We start from the raw sequence: 14,766 nt of genomic DNA on the forward strand, positions 1-14,766 counted from the left end.
TAACAATTTTAACATTGAAAATTCCCGCTTGTTATTTCCCCATATTACCGCCATCGGTCGGATTAAAAAAAAACGTAAAGCCGCACACTCGATTTTCTCTATAATATGGCCTGGCCAGTATTACAGGTAACGAAAATTACGATCCGCATTAACACGTAAAATTCAGCACGCGCGTATTTTGAAGAGACGCGCGTGATAATTTTTAAGCCTACTTTCAAATTTGGAATAAACGAAATTAATCAACCCACAAAATTAGCTCCGTCATTATAGCAATCGGGAACCTAAAATTTTTATACTAGACAATTGACATTATGGCTACTGCATCGACAGCGACGTCTTCCCAGGTCTCAAAGACGATCGAGCCGATGGCCGCCGAAGGGAACCCCGTGGAAAACAAAGGGTACCTGCTGAAGGAAATCATCGGGGAAGGGTCCTTCGCCGTCGTCCGGAAAGCGGTGAGGCCTGACAGATCCGCTGCCAACGTGGCCGTCAAAATCATTTCCAAAAGGAAGGCCCACGCAGATGACGCGGAGAAGTTCCTCGCCCGCGAAATGGACATCGTCCAGAAGCTGCGACACGAAAACATCATCAGCTTTATCGACTCCATCGACACCCCTTCCAGGTAAACCGAGGTTTCCAAAGAGGGTCTGTCGGAAATAGTGTCTTCATAGTCCACGGTTTCGCAATTAACCATCTCCGTTCTTGACCAGGACCTGCTTGGTCCGTAGGGAGTTGATTAGAAGCCACTGTGGCGCGTTCATTCGGGATAAAGGCGCCCTAAGCTAAGCTATGAGCCCATTTTGCATTTAAGTACCCAGTCCGACCGTTCCTTGCACATCATTTTGATCTAATGGAATATTAATTAGACGAATTTCAATGATTCTCCGAAGTAGATTAGCTCCTTTGTTAATTATAGCGAACTTTGATTAAACCCCAAAAGTTTTTAATTTTCGAGGGTCTTAAAGGGGAACGGCCAAACTTTTCCAAATATGGCCTTATTTCCGTATCAAAAGATTAACAAGACGTTCAATATACTAACACGTACCTTTTTTGTCTTGAAAAAATAGCTTTTGGCCCAAAAAGTTGAAACGAAAAATAACGCTTAGGTGTTCGGGTTTGAATTTTCGCCGCCATCTTAGGGGCAGACGCCAGCGCTCCTAACCCCGTATGAGCGATTTGCGAACTATCCTAACTTTTAAAATCGCGCAATTTAGGCTTAGGTCTCTTATAACTGGAACGCGCCGCGCGTGCAAAACATATTTTTTTGCGTCTTCAGAAGCGCGCGCTTTTACGTTGCTATTCTGTCTCACCGACTTCTCACCAGGTGTCGCGGCGGACGCGCGCTTTTCAATTTCCCTAAATTTCTTTATTTTATTAAAAATTAACCACTCATTATTTTTTGATGCGGTTTTCACCATAAATTTTAGTTTTTAACGTGCTATAGGGCTATCTAACTGGTTAAAGATTGACTGTTCCCCTTTAAGGGAATCTCATTCGTTATTCGTACAGTTTGAATAATGAATGATTCGGACCTAATAACTTATATTTTACCAATTAATTTTCTGTCAGAGCTTATATCATAATGGAACTGGCCATCTACGGTGATCTATTAGAATACATCCGGCGGGTGAACGCCGTTAGCGAGAAGCGAGCGTGTCGATGGTTCCACCATCTGCAAGACGGAATCGCTTACTGCCACGATCAGGTAAGAACCGCCCAACGGGATACGCTTACACGCGTTCTTACTGAGACTTCGGGAAAGCGTTGTGGTGCTAAGAACGTTTAAGATCCGCCGAAGCATCAGGCAATCTAGTCAACGACAAAAACATTCGGAGGACAGCGCGGTTACGAGGTGGTGGCGGACGCCACCTTTCGAAACGGAGTATTTTATAGTTCCGAATAATGTATTTTCAGCTCGATTTCGGCGCGTTGTCATCTAAACTACGTACCCACGTTGTTACCCAAAGTTTAGTTTAAGCTAATGCTTTGCGTACATTGTTTCCCGAGGTAGCTCATAGATTGAACTACGACGCTTATTTCAATACCACTTCTGAGCCCATTAGGAAGTCGGTTGAAAAGTATCATTACGTACATAAGGTAAAATTATTACCTCTGCTTAGTATGACCTTTCCCGCGTTTGTATATTTAACAATTCCTAATTGACCACCCCTCTGCGGAGAATCAAATTTACAGACTGCTTCAGTATAGTTTACAACGGTTACTTGATCTATTTTATGTCATTTATGGGTCATTAAATTATCCTTGTTTACGATTGGGTAGATTTAAATGGCAGCTCATTTTGAACTCTCTTTAACGATTATTTTTCGCGTAATCTTAAAGGGAATCTACCATCGCGATATCAAATGCGAAAATCTGCTGCTGGGTGACAATTTCGTTTTGAAAATTTCGGATTTCGGTTTCGCGCGCACCAAAACGGCCACTCGCGACGACGTGCAAGCCTCGAACCAAGAAGCTGGGCTCCTCCTCAGCACGACCTTCTGCGGCAGCTACGCCTACGCGCCACCGGAGATCCTCAAGAGCGAACCGTACGACATGGCGCTGGCCGATGTCTGGAGTATGTCCGTGGTCCTCTTCACCATGACGGCCGGACGACTGCCCTTCAACGACTCGGATCACAAATTCCTCTTGAAGCAGGTCCAGCGACCAGTCGTCTACAGCAGACGCCGACCTCCCTCGGATGGACTGCGGACGCTGATGGACAAGATGTTCCAGCCGGCGAACCGAAGAATTTACTTGCCTACGATCAGAGGAGACGCCTGGTACGTCTCTTGTTTCGATCCCAACTGGGATGGCGCGGAGGATAGTCCATCTTCGGTGGCGATTCAGAGCTCGAACCAAGACCAACGGGAAAGGACTAATGACCACGTTCACATCAATCATTGAGCTGGAGTTGCAAAATTGGCTGTTATTTGTAAAAAAATTGTTCAACCTAGCGGAATAAATTCATACACTTATCTACAACTGAGTTGCCTTTTATTGTGAAATTCTCAAAGGGAGTATAACCCCTCTTGTTTGGTAGGGTGCTCTTAGACTATACCGAGTAGCTTCCACAAGCCTTCCTAGCGAGGGGCGTCAAGGATTTAGTTTGATCGGGTTAACCCAGTGGCGGCGCTAGGGGGTAGGCCAGGTAGGTCACTGCCTACCTTAAAATTTTGAAGGGCCCCAAAATCACCCTATAAGAGGCCCCAAATTGATCTAGAAAGGGTCTCAAAATTGTCCCAAGATATAAAATTATTTATAAATAACAATGAAACAATTGTCGATAATGTATTTAGAAATTTTTGAGGTATCTCCTAGTAAATAAAACCAGTTCTGTTATATTTGGACTCGTTTTACTGTTGTTAGAACTTTTTGTTCGTCATGTACATCACTACTTTATTTTATTGAAGCATTTCGGTGAGAAAAAGGGGGTCCCGGGTCAAGGGCCCATTTATTTGGTTTGCCTACCCTCGCGAAAATTCCTGGCGCCGCCACTGGGCTAACCCCTAAATTCCGAAAAAGGTTATCCACCATAACTAAACTAACTCCTTGCCGCCCCTCGCTAGGAAGGCTTGTGGAAGCTACTCGGTATAGTCTAATAAGCCAAAGGTTCACTTTTTTTGCTTTGGAACCCTATATTATCCACCTTATTCTAGCCGAACCCAACTCATTTTTTTACTTATCTTAAAAGACTCTTGGCACAAACAAAGATGGCCGCGCTGTGAATTCTCGTAACCCCTGTGACCCTTCCGCGGAACACCTTTTCGGAAACGCTGGTCTAAGCGCACCCTACCCATTGAGTTGGGAATATTAATCTAGAGATCCAATCAAATCTGCTCCCCGCGCAACAAATTTTTGAAAATTACGAATGTGCTGTCTCCTCTAAAATTGCAAGAAAACGTTATCATATGACCCTTGGCGCCATTCATTATTTTTGAAAAAAAAAAGTCTTTTTGCCGGAAAACGTGTCTTATTTGAATGAACCATTGAGAGATAGACGGTGCCACGGGTTGAATGATAAAGTTTTCTCGTCATTTTGGAGCAGACGGCAGTATTCTTATTTTTTAAAAACTTGGACCTCTAAATTAATATTCCCAACTCAATGACCCTACCAAACAAGCTATTGCATGCTATTACCTTAAATCATTTAAAAACTTTAAGGCCCATTAAAGTTATTTAATTAAAGTTTATAGATGTTTAATTATAAACTGTGACGTCCAAACGCAAAGTATCTTAAAAATACAGATTCCTCGCGCACAGTAAGAAACCGGATTCATCAATTTGGCATTACTGAACGCATCCAGAATCACTCACTCTCCTACCCCATCTACCTGACTTAAAAATAGCAATTGCCGAGATAGTATCGCCATCTATTGTTATTTGCTGTAAGTAGTCTGCATCGAATGGTCATTTATGGTTTTCAATGATAATTTATGCTTAAAATAACTCTTTTTAATTCATTCTTAGTATAAACCTTTGCGTTCCCAATTATACAATGATTTTATTTTCAAAACTCCCAAGATGAAAGATGATTTTTTGAAAGCTAAAAAGGCTAATTAATAACGGTACATCTCGGTCAACTAAAAACGTACCAACGTTTATTCCTGTTAGCTAGCCCTTCCTGTGAACTTGGATAAGCAACACCCTAGTTCACGCGTCTGGTTTTATTTCAACTTAATTGTAATATAGTGATAAAATCGGAAAGATGGCGTTGCTTATGACTTACTTTGAGCATGGTCGAACATTAAAATACCTTCGCACTTGTGTGGTCGCTGTTATACATTTTTTACTGATAGAGCGATGAAAATAAGCGTTTTCCCCGAGGCTTAGTGAGGAAATGCAGAGGCACGGAAACATCTCGATATTATATAATCCAAAGTCATAACGGCACTTAAAGGCGCTCCAAAGTTTGGTGGAAAAAAAAAATGAGCATGCTTTTCACCCCTCACTCGGCCTTGGCACTTGGCAGAGGCGAGCAGACTCAACCGTAAATTTCGCACTTTACTGACTTTACACACATTTGGACCAATTAACAAACGACCTAAAGCAACTGTCGGCTTTAGTATTGCTGTTGTTATTAGAGATGGCATTGAATCTATCGATTCTTCGAAAAACAGGGATTTTAGTGGCAAAGGAAGCTAAAATTCAAAATAGCGAAACAGTAATGTCGTCCGAGAACCATTGTTGAGTATTATAATTAGACAACGAATACTCTTCTTAGTGGACTTTAACATAAATTATATATCCCATATAAAATATATTGTAAAAAATTACTATAATTTAAGTTATTGTCAAATTAACAAACGACCCAATCAAAGCTTTGGGGTACTTTTATGACCCGCCTTTTGAGTCCAATTGTAGCTTAAATATCTGATTTTGATTTCGACGCTAGCGACATCTGTTAATACACAAGTTAGAGCGCTAATGTTTGAAGTCTAGTTGTGAGCGTTTTCCAATTTCTGCTCTAGAGCGCTCTGAAATCTGTTCCGACAACACTCCAATGGGAGTCAATTTCAAACCAATGCTTGAAATTTGCCCCGTGTATTATTGCGCCTAGCAATGTATAAGTGATACCCCACATTTTCACGATGTCACAATAGGGACTCTGCAGCATGACGTAAATAATACGTCGACAAAGCATACCAGCATGGCGGCCATAACCAAAGGTACGGCATGTCGTCATGCTGCACAGTCCCTATTTTAGAGACTATATGCCTTTCAATATTTTTCTTCCGTAAATATTTTTGAACTTGAACCTGCGAAGTTACTTGTTTCAAATGCAAAAATCTAACAGTATATAGTGATGAATCTTTTTCTCCTATAGATATATTCAAGAACCAATTTAAGCAAGGAAGAACTTGAAGCCGGCACAGTTTTCATTTCGATGTAGCTCTACCAATTTTTTTAATTTTGCAATAGTCAGATGGCGTCATCTAGTGAGCGGAATCCAAAGTATTAAATGGGAACGGTCAAGCTTTAACCAGATAGATAGCCCTATAGCCCATTAAAAACTAAAATTTATGGCGAAAACCGCATGAAAAATATTGAGTGGTTAATTTTTAATAAAATAAAGAAATTTCGGGAAATCGAAAAGCGCGCGTCCGCCGCGACACCTGGTTGAGAAGTCGGTGAGACAGAAAACTACGTAAAAGCGCTTAAAGGGTCTTTCAAGTGAGCTCAACTCAATTCAAATTTTCACAGAACACTAGCGCCACCTCTCTACGCAGAAAGTGAAGCGGCGTTTTTGAGAACAACAACGAACGGCGACCGAATGACGTATTTCAAATTGACTTCAGAGCTCACTTGAAAGTCCCTTTAAATTGCGCGATTTTAAAAGTTAGGATGGTTTGCAAATCGCTCATACGGGGTTAGATGGCGGCGAAAATTAAAACCCAAACACCTGGCGTTAATATTTTCAAGACAAAAAAAGGTGCGTGTTAGTATATTGAAAGACTTGTTAATCTTTTGATACAGAAATAAGGCCATATTTGGAAAAGTTTGGCCGTTCCCCTTTAATAATGGCCACTTTTACAAATACAAAATTTTCTAAATATACTTTTGGGAAATGCTATAACGATATTTTCTTTATAATATTAATTAATTATTAATGAAATTGCATTATAAATTAAAAACTACGAAATAATTCTTATAAAAATAAAAAAAATTGTAGAACCTTTCTAGAATCATCGCAAATTGGGCATCCGGAAATAAAGCCTTGATTTCTTATGTAGGGAAAGTAACGAAAAATATTTCTACAGCCAGACCGAACTGAAATGAGACAATTCGGATTTCCACGACAAGATTCTGTTCTTCAGGTTTACTAATAACTTACTATACTCTAGATACTGTCTTCGAAGACGACGGTAGCATTCAATCCCGGGTAGAATCACGTTTTACATTGGGACTTAATTCCTAAGAGTAACTTATTTCTTGCTCCGAGGGGCACTGGAATAGACGCTTCAATAAAACCTCTTGAAGGAAATTTCCAAGAAGTAATATTTCTGAGTGCCAGGATATGAAAGTTACTAGCGCTTGTTGAAATGATGGCAACTTTTACCTGTAAACCGAACGTTGGGTTTTTGCTAAGCCTTAATATGACGAAAAAACCTATCTGGTTAAAAGGTAACAGTCTTGTCGCATACCGTACAGGTGAAAAGTTTCCATTATTTCAACCAGCTGGCTCTAGGAAATATTACATCTGGGCGATTTCCTGAAAGATGTTTTATTGAAGCGTCTATTGCAATTTGATTGTTAAAGGCAGAAGTAGTTCCAGCAAAAGGCAGAGGAATTACGGATGTTGCTCGAGATTATTTTGGAATTAAGGATATTACTCGAGATTATTTTGTAATTACGGATATTAATCGAGATTATTTTGTAATTACGGATATTAATCGAGATTATTTTGGAATTACGGATATTACTCGAGATTATTTTGTAATTACGGATATTAATCGAGATTATTTTGGAATTACGGATATTACTCGAGATTATTTTGGAATTACGGATATTACTCGAGATTATTTTGTAATTACGGATGGTACTTGAGATTATTTTGTAATTATGGATATTACTCGAGATTATTTTGTAATTACGGATATTAATCGAGATTATTTTGGAATTAAGGATATTACTCGAGATTATTTTGTAATTACGGATATTAATCGAGATTATTTTGGAATTACGGATATTACTCGAGATTATTTTGTAATTACGGATATTAATCGAGATTATTTTGGAATTAAGGATATTACTCGAGATTATTTTGGAATTACGGATATTCCTCGAGATTATTTTGTAATTACGGATGGTACTTGAGATTATTTTGTAATTATGGATATTACTCGAGATTATTTTGTAATTACGGATATTAATCGAGATTATTTTGGAATTACGGATATTACTCGAGATTATTTTGGAATTACGGATATTACTCGAGATTATTTTGTAATTACGGATGGTACTTGAGATTATTTTGTAATTATCGATATTACTTGAGATTATTTTGGAATTACGGATATTACTCGAGATTATTTTGTAATTACGGATAGTACTTGAGATTATTTTGTAATTATCGATATTACTTGAGATTATTTTGGAATTACGGATATTACTCGAGATTATTTTGTAATTACGGATATTACTTGAGATTATTTTGGAATTATACGGATATTACTTGAAATTATTTTGGAATTACTGATATTACTTGAGATTATTTTGGAATTACGGATATTACTTGAGATTATTTTGTAATTTCGGATATTATTCGAGATTATTTTGTAATTACGGATAGTACTTGAGATTATTTTGTAATTACGGATAGTACTTGAGATTATTTTGTAATTATGGATATTACTCGAGATTATTTTGGAATTACGGATATTACTTGAGATTATTTTGTAATTTCGGATATTATTCGAGATTATTTTGTAATTACGGATAGTACTTGAGATTATTTTGTAATTATGGATATTACTCGAGATTATTTTGTAATTATGGATATTACTCGAGATTATTTTGTAATTACGGATATTACTCGAGATTATTTTGGAATTACTGATATTACTTGAGATTATTTTGGAATTACGGATATTACTTGAGATTATTTTGTAATTTCGGATATTATTCGAGATTATTTTGTAATTACGGATAGTACTTGAGATTATTTTGTAATTACGGATAGTACTTGAGATTATTTTGTAATTATGGATATTACTCGAGATTATTTTGGAATTACGGATATTACTTGAGATTATTTTGTAATTTCGGATATTATTCGAGATTATTTTGTAATTACGGATAGTACTTGAGATTATTTTGTAATTATGGATATTACTCGAGATTATTTTGTAATTATGGATATTACTCGAGATTATTTTGTAATTACGGATATTACTCGAGATTATTTTGGAATTCCGGATATTACTTGAGATTATTTTGTAATTACGGATATTACTCGAGATTAGTTTGGAATTACGGATATTATTTGATATTACACAAATTACCGGGAATTACTATTTTATCCTGGGATTACCCGAGGGATTACCTTATTAGTCTACACCAGATTACTCAAGTTATTTCCCAATTGGAAATTATAAGGGTTTATGATTAAAGATTAATGAAATTTCCTCCGAAATGCAGCTCCAAAAACAAGGCGGTTCTCATTATGAAATCGCTCTTGCATGCTTTCTAACAAAACGGTGATGTCATGAGTAAAATTTACTTGATCGGAGCGGGAGTTGAAAGCAGTTGACTTGCAGCTCAAAGATTCACGATGCAGCATTACAGGTTCTCAGTAGGGTTGCTTTTAGATGATACTCAAGTGCGGGTATAGGAGCCGACCAATACATTTTTAGAATTTTTAAGCGGGTCTTTTTCGCTATGTCAATATTGAAGATAAAATTTAAACTCAGTTCAGAGCCTTTCAGGATGTTTACCTACCACCAAATTGTTATGCAGTCGTATTCTTCAACAAACTCTCGAAACAACGAACAACATTTTAACGTAGGCGTTAGATCCGTAGTCAAATGACCCATCAGGTAACCACACCTGCAAGACAAGACACTAGTCTATTATCTATAATCCAATTCCACGCGATATAATTGAATACCGTCCAACCAAACCAAATATACACTGAAACCAGACTTCGCGATAAAACTGCACTCTGGAAGCCGCGAACGTAACAGGTCTGGAGGGAACGACAACCGTTGGGGAGGGAAAGATGAAAATATCTGGAGGTGGGAGTCTCCGTGGTTGTGCCGCTGACCTAGAAAACTCCTTTTTGGAAACCGCTTCTTCTTCCCCGAGATAATCTCTCGAGTCATTTCCCTCTCGGTCTCTGTCTGCCGTGAGAGATATCATTTCACTCGCAGGTGCGCGTTCTTATAACCGACTCCGTCGTAGGATCGACGTTATCCCGTTTAATCAGCAGCTTTGTATTCGAGCGTAACGGGATTGACGATTATGACGGAACTAGTCTCGAATTCGTACTAATCTCGCGTTTGTACCCTCTTGGAAATCTCAGAGTGTTCAAATCCTGCTGGATTTCGTTGGGGATTTGCTTTTCGCAGGGTAAGTAATTTAAGTAATATGGGTAGTGCCGTATTAAATGTCGGTACAGTTGGACCCGAGACGGGAATAAATGTTATTCAAGACCTAACTAAAATACCCCGCTAGTAATATGTGATAGCGTTCTGGTGTACGTGAAATTTATCATGTGGTAGTTAAAGCAAGTAGCTATCAGTACTTCGAAATAACAAACGAGAGAGATCCACCAGTAGTCTGAAGAATGATATAGTTTAGAAAAGCGAAGAAGTGAAAATCAACAACAATATAGAGAACATATCTAAGCTTTATTTACCGATAAACTCGGTTTCATAATTAGTTTTGAAATTGTAATTGTGCAACGTAGCGTAATGTGCAAACATAAGTCTGTAGCAGTGTTCCATAAATATGACACTTCCTATACTTCATATACAAAACGTTTAGTGAAAGGTTCCCAAACAATGTAGCATCTTGGAAGGTAGCATGCTTTGTCTACGTTTTGCTAGTCGCTTAGCCTCCTTTGATACCCCAAAGAGACATCCCTATCTAGAGGTATTGCAAGTAAACTTGGCTTTTTTTCTACACAATTGTGGCGCCAAAGGAGATACTGTCTAACGGGAGAAAAATTAATATACATAGTAAGCATTTCTCTTTTCCGATAGTAGATGGCGCGCCAGTCACTCCGCAGACTGTATTACTGAAGTAGGGGGCTACGTTTCCTCTAGACAAATATTGTGGTTTAATAACTATCCCACACGGCACTATTTGAAAGCTTTAAAGGAGCAGATTCTAAATTGAAAACGTATCTGCTAATGCCCGCCAGGACCAGTTTTAAACGTAACTAGCGCCAATCACCTCCTAGCTTGTGCTAAACCGGGTGGCAGGAATGTGAATTCGTTGATCCACCGTAAATCAGTGGCGCCGATCCCATGGGGGCGGCGGGGCCGAAGCCCCCATTGGGATCGGCGCCACTGATTTACGGTAAAACCGCCGATGTTAAAGGCCGTATACTTTTAAGCATCCGTAGCAAGAAAGTGTTGCCAGCAGCCTCATACCAAGTTTATTAGTGAGCTTCGGCCCCCATTGGGAAAAAAAGCGATCGGCGCCACTGCAGTAAATATGAAAGTTCATACTTCCTTTAATGTAAAAATGGGTTATTCCCTCGCCTCAAATCATATCTCAATATTTTTCATACGTTTTTACAAAAAAATCGGCGAAAACATTTCGTAATTCATGAATGGAGTGTCATTTTTCTCGTTTCGACGCAAAAAAAAACCCATGTCAGTTTAGAAATTTTATAGCGAAACAGCAAATAATGCTTTATTGTCTTTGACCCCTTTTGTGGCAGGGGGTCGTAGTTCAAAGACATTTGTCACTAGCAAAAGCGTTACGACGACACTAAATGGGGCAGAGTGGTGAAATGATGTCGTGGGACTCCCTCAATTGTCAAACTCCCTGCCAATCGCCATTTAATCACCCCTGCAGGGTTCTCCTTCTTATTCGGGCTCTGCGCCGAGGGCAGCTGAAAAACCGCTTTCCATTCTCTCGGAAAACTCTTCAAAATATTTCACAAACGAAGACAAAAATTTAATTTTGGGGTTCATGTATTTAATTATATAATGCGTTCTTAAAGATAAAAATCTTACAGGACGATAACTTCAATATGGTGGACACTAATTGACTAGCTATGCCCCTATGTAATTTAAAACGCCTATACCCTTTTCAGAGTAGGGTTCTAAAACCGGGTTTAGAAAACCAGTGTTTATTTTTCATGTATATTTTAGTATATAAAATTAACAATGGTTTACCTAACGAAATCTGAATGCGGTTGTACAGGCCTCCTCTGAAAATTGTATAACTAATTTATTTTTTAAACCACTTATTTTTATTAGCGACGCTATTTTTTGGAAATAATTAGATAGTTGTTAACGAAACCAAATTAATGGAGAGATATTTAAAATTAATTATAATTAATTATTTATTATTATTTAACTTACAATTTCTAAAACAATTTTATTGTGAATTTAATACTAATTATTTTTATTGATTAAGGATCTTAAAAATTTAAATAAATTGTAATGTGAATTTAATATTAATTATTTTATTAATTAATTAACTTACATTTTTAAATCAATTGTATTGTAAATTATTATTATTTTTAAGAATTAATAAACTTTCAATTTTAATAAATTTTGTTGGGAATTTAATATTAATTATTTTTATTCCTAAATAAACTTAAAATTTGTAAATCAATTGCATTGTAAATTTAAACCATTTTATACGTTTCATTATTTTTAATATTTTTTAAAAATTAAGTACATAATTACATATCGATAATCGACTTTTTATGCGGGTCGAAATCATTTGAACACCGATCATCTGTACGACGATAACTGTCGTCGCTTTGAAATTTTTAACATAGTGTCTGAATAAAACGTAGACGTCTTTGACGTTTGGTGGAATTTTTAAATTTCCTGCTTACCATTATTTACAATGGATTTTTTTAAATCTTCGAAATGTCTAGTAAAAAACTCTCAATTTATTACTAAAAATTACATTGCGTAATTTGTAGTCCATAGTCGAAATCCTAAGTATTAAGCTAATAAAATTGGAGATACCTAAATGGTTTTCTTCTGATAAAAACATCAACCTTTTATAATTAATTAAGTCAAAAAAATTCATAAATAATTTATACGGTTTTTATCTGCATAAAAACTTGCCAAATTGATAACTATTTCGACCATCGATTACTTAAGGTAAATTTTCCGTTAATTCAATTAAAATGAGTGGTTAATTGCATAAATTAATTTTTCCTACTTAAATAGTGCGGTTCCGTTTCAAGGAACGTTTGATAGCTTTTGATACGGGATTTTCGAGTCTTGAAATTACGAATTAAATTTCGATTAGAGAACATAGTTCTGCTTATCACGAGTTTTTAATGATAATGACTAAACCGGAATCCTCATTTAATTGGTGCGCATAATCTTGAGTAGCAGTGTGCCAAAAATAAGCGAAAGCACGCTTGGATTTGAAATGAAATCGAATTTCCAGTTCTTCGCGGTACCGGCTGCATTTCCCCATTATAGTAAATCGAGGAAAAAGAACCCCTTTTTACGAAGACGGGGAAAACCCTGAATTAGTTTAAAAGAATTCAAAACATCGTTACGTTCCTTGTCAATATATTTCAATATATTTTTATTGACTTTTATTAGGTTGCGTAAATAATTGCTACCGGGTTTAACTTTTGAAGGACTTTGTGTGTGAATAGTCAGTTGTATGTCTAGGTGAAAGTGGAAATTTCTATTTCCATTATGCAAGATTAGAAAGGTTAAGCCCGCGATAGGAAACGAGTAGGGGTTACCTGTAGGATTGTAGACGTATTCTTATCTGGCGAAGACAATTTTTCCTGTACGTTATCCGTACGCGTTTTCTAGCGGGGGCTTAACCTGGCATGTACGTCGACGCTACATTTAGATACCAGTTCAATCATAAAATTATATATGTTATCACTTGGAATGTCTAAGGCTGAGAAATCGAATGCAAGACCTTGCGTGTATTTTCAAATTCATTGGCTGGCTAATGGAAAACACTCATTCGGAAAAAAGACTTGCCAGAAAATGGATTTAAAGCAACTGTCGGCTCTATTACTGCCACATGTATTATGAAAAGGTCCCTATTATTAGAGATGGCCATGAGTCTATCCGATTCTTCGAAAAAAAAAAGATTTTACTGGAGAGCGTGGTGCCATCTATTAGTGGCAAAGGAAGCTGAAATTCCAAATAGCCAAATGATTACGTCGCCAGAGTCATTATAGAGTATTATGGTTGAAAAGTTATAATAAAAAGACTGCTACTTCATGGAGTAGCAGTCTTTTTATTATAACTTTTCAACCAATTTACGCAGTACCATGGATCAAAACTTTAATATTCGAGATAGAGTATTATATTTAAACAATTTATACTATATTTAGTGGATTTTAAATATATTGTATAAAATTACAGTAATTTATGTTATTGACCAATTTGCAAACGAGCCAATCAACGCGAGGGTTACCTGTAAGTACCGCCTTTTGGGTTAAAATGTAGCTTAACTATCTTGTTTTTATTTAGACTCTAGCGACATCTGTTGGAAATAGAGCTACTTCAGTTCCACGTCGAGCCGACACTTGCTTTAAGACTGCCTCAAACTTATTACGATACAAGTTTAAAGCCTGGAGTGATACTTCTCTCTTATATTAAATGCTTCTGGTAGAAGTTTTAAAAATATGCATTGGTAGGGAAAGCAATACGGTAGTCATACTAATTTTTAATACGTTACTTAGGATATTTTTAGTTTTGTTTTGAAATTTGAATAAGCCATCAGAATCAACTATCGGCAATATTATTTTGGAGACGGGGAAAATCTTCAAAATGGGCATAATTTTATTTACCTTTTACAATTCTCTAATTAAAAGGGGTTCAATGGCTTTAGTGCCGATTTCAACCTCCAGGGACAACATTTGGTAAGAACTCTGTTAGTAAACTATGAAATTGATTACGTAATTTTAAATGGAGTAGAAACTCAATCAAAAAATCGCCTGCTAACACTCGCTACGTATCTAGTTCCAATTATGCCGGGTGGCAGAAATGTCAAATTCGTTGATCCACCAAAAATAAGGAAGTTCATACTCCCTTTAAGTCATCAGTAATACCATAAGTGTATAATAGATTTATTGAGAGCTATTCA

General features: G+C 37.1%; 2 protein-coding genes across 2 annotated transcripts in view; both read left to right on the forward strand.

Annotated features, from left to right (window-relative positions):
• The first annotated feature begins 203 nt into the window (after positions 1-203).
• LOC149966234 (testis-specific serine/threonine-protein kinase 4-like) lies at positions 204-2,982 on the forward strand. The gene is made up of 3 exons (XM_090171154.1): positions 204-622; positions 1,570-1,705; positions 2,341-2,982. The coding sequence occupies exons 1-3, from the start codon at positions 312-314 to the stop codon at positions 2,902-2,904; spliced, it is 1,011 nt and encodes a 336-aa protein (XP_090027280.1). The 5' UTR covers positions 204-311; the 3' UTR covers positions 2,905-2,982.
• A 6,867-nt stretch (positions 2,983-9,849) lies between these two features.
• LOC149966235 (chymotrypsinogen A-like) overlaps positions 9,850-14,766 on the forward strand; it is a 36,550-nt gene continuing 31,633 nt past the window's right edge. Inside the window, exon 1 of the mRNA XM_090171158.1 lies at positions 9,850-10,068. The gene's annotated coding sequence lies outside the window, so the exon portion shown is untranslated. The remainder of the gene's footprint in view (positions 10,069-14,766) is intronic.

Source organism: Leiobunum rupestre, chromosome 1, assembly GCF_980474605.1.
Source record: "Leiobunum rupestre chromosome 1, qqLeiRupe1.1.hap1, whole genome shotgun sequence".
NCBI lineage: Eukaryota > Metazoa > Arthropoda > Arachnida > Opiliones > Sclerosomatidae > Leiobunum > Leiobunum rupestre.

What these genes read in the sequence shown, in the direction of transcription:
- LOC149966234 (XM_090171154.1), top strand. Translation starts at nt 312, where the DNA reads ATGGCTACTGCATCGACAGCGACGTCTTCCCAGGTCTCAAAGACGATC. An exon ending in TCCATCGACACCCCTTCCAG is followed by an intron (nt 623 to 1,569) that starts GTAAACCGAGGT and finishes ATTTTCTGTCAG; the next exon opens with AGCTTATATCATAATGGAAC. An exon ending in TCGCTTACTGCCACGATCAG is followed by an intron (nt 1,706 to 2,340) that starts GTAAGAACCGCC and finishes GTAATCTTAAAG; the next exon opens with GGAATCTACCATCGCGATAT.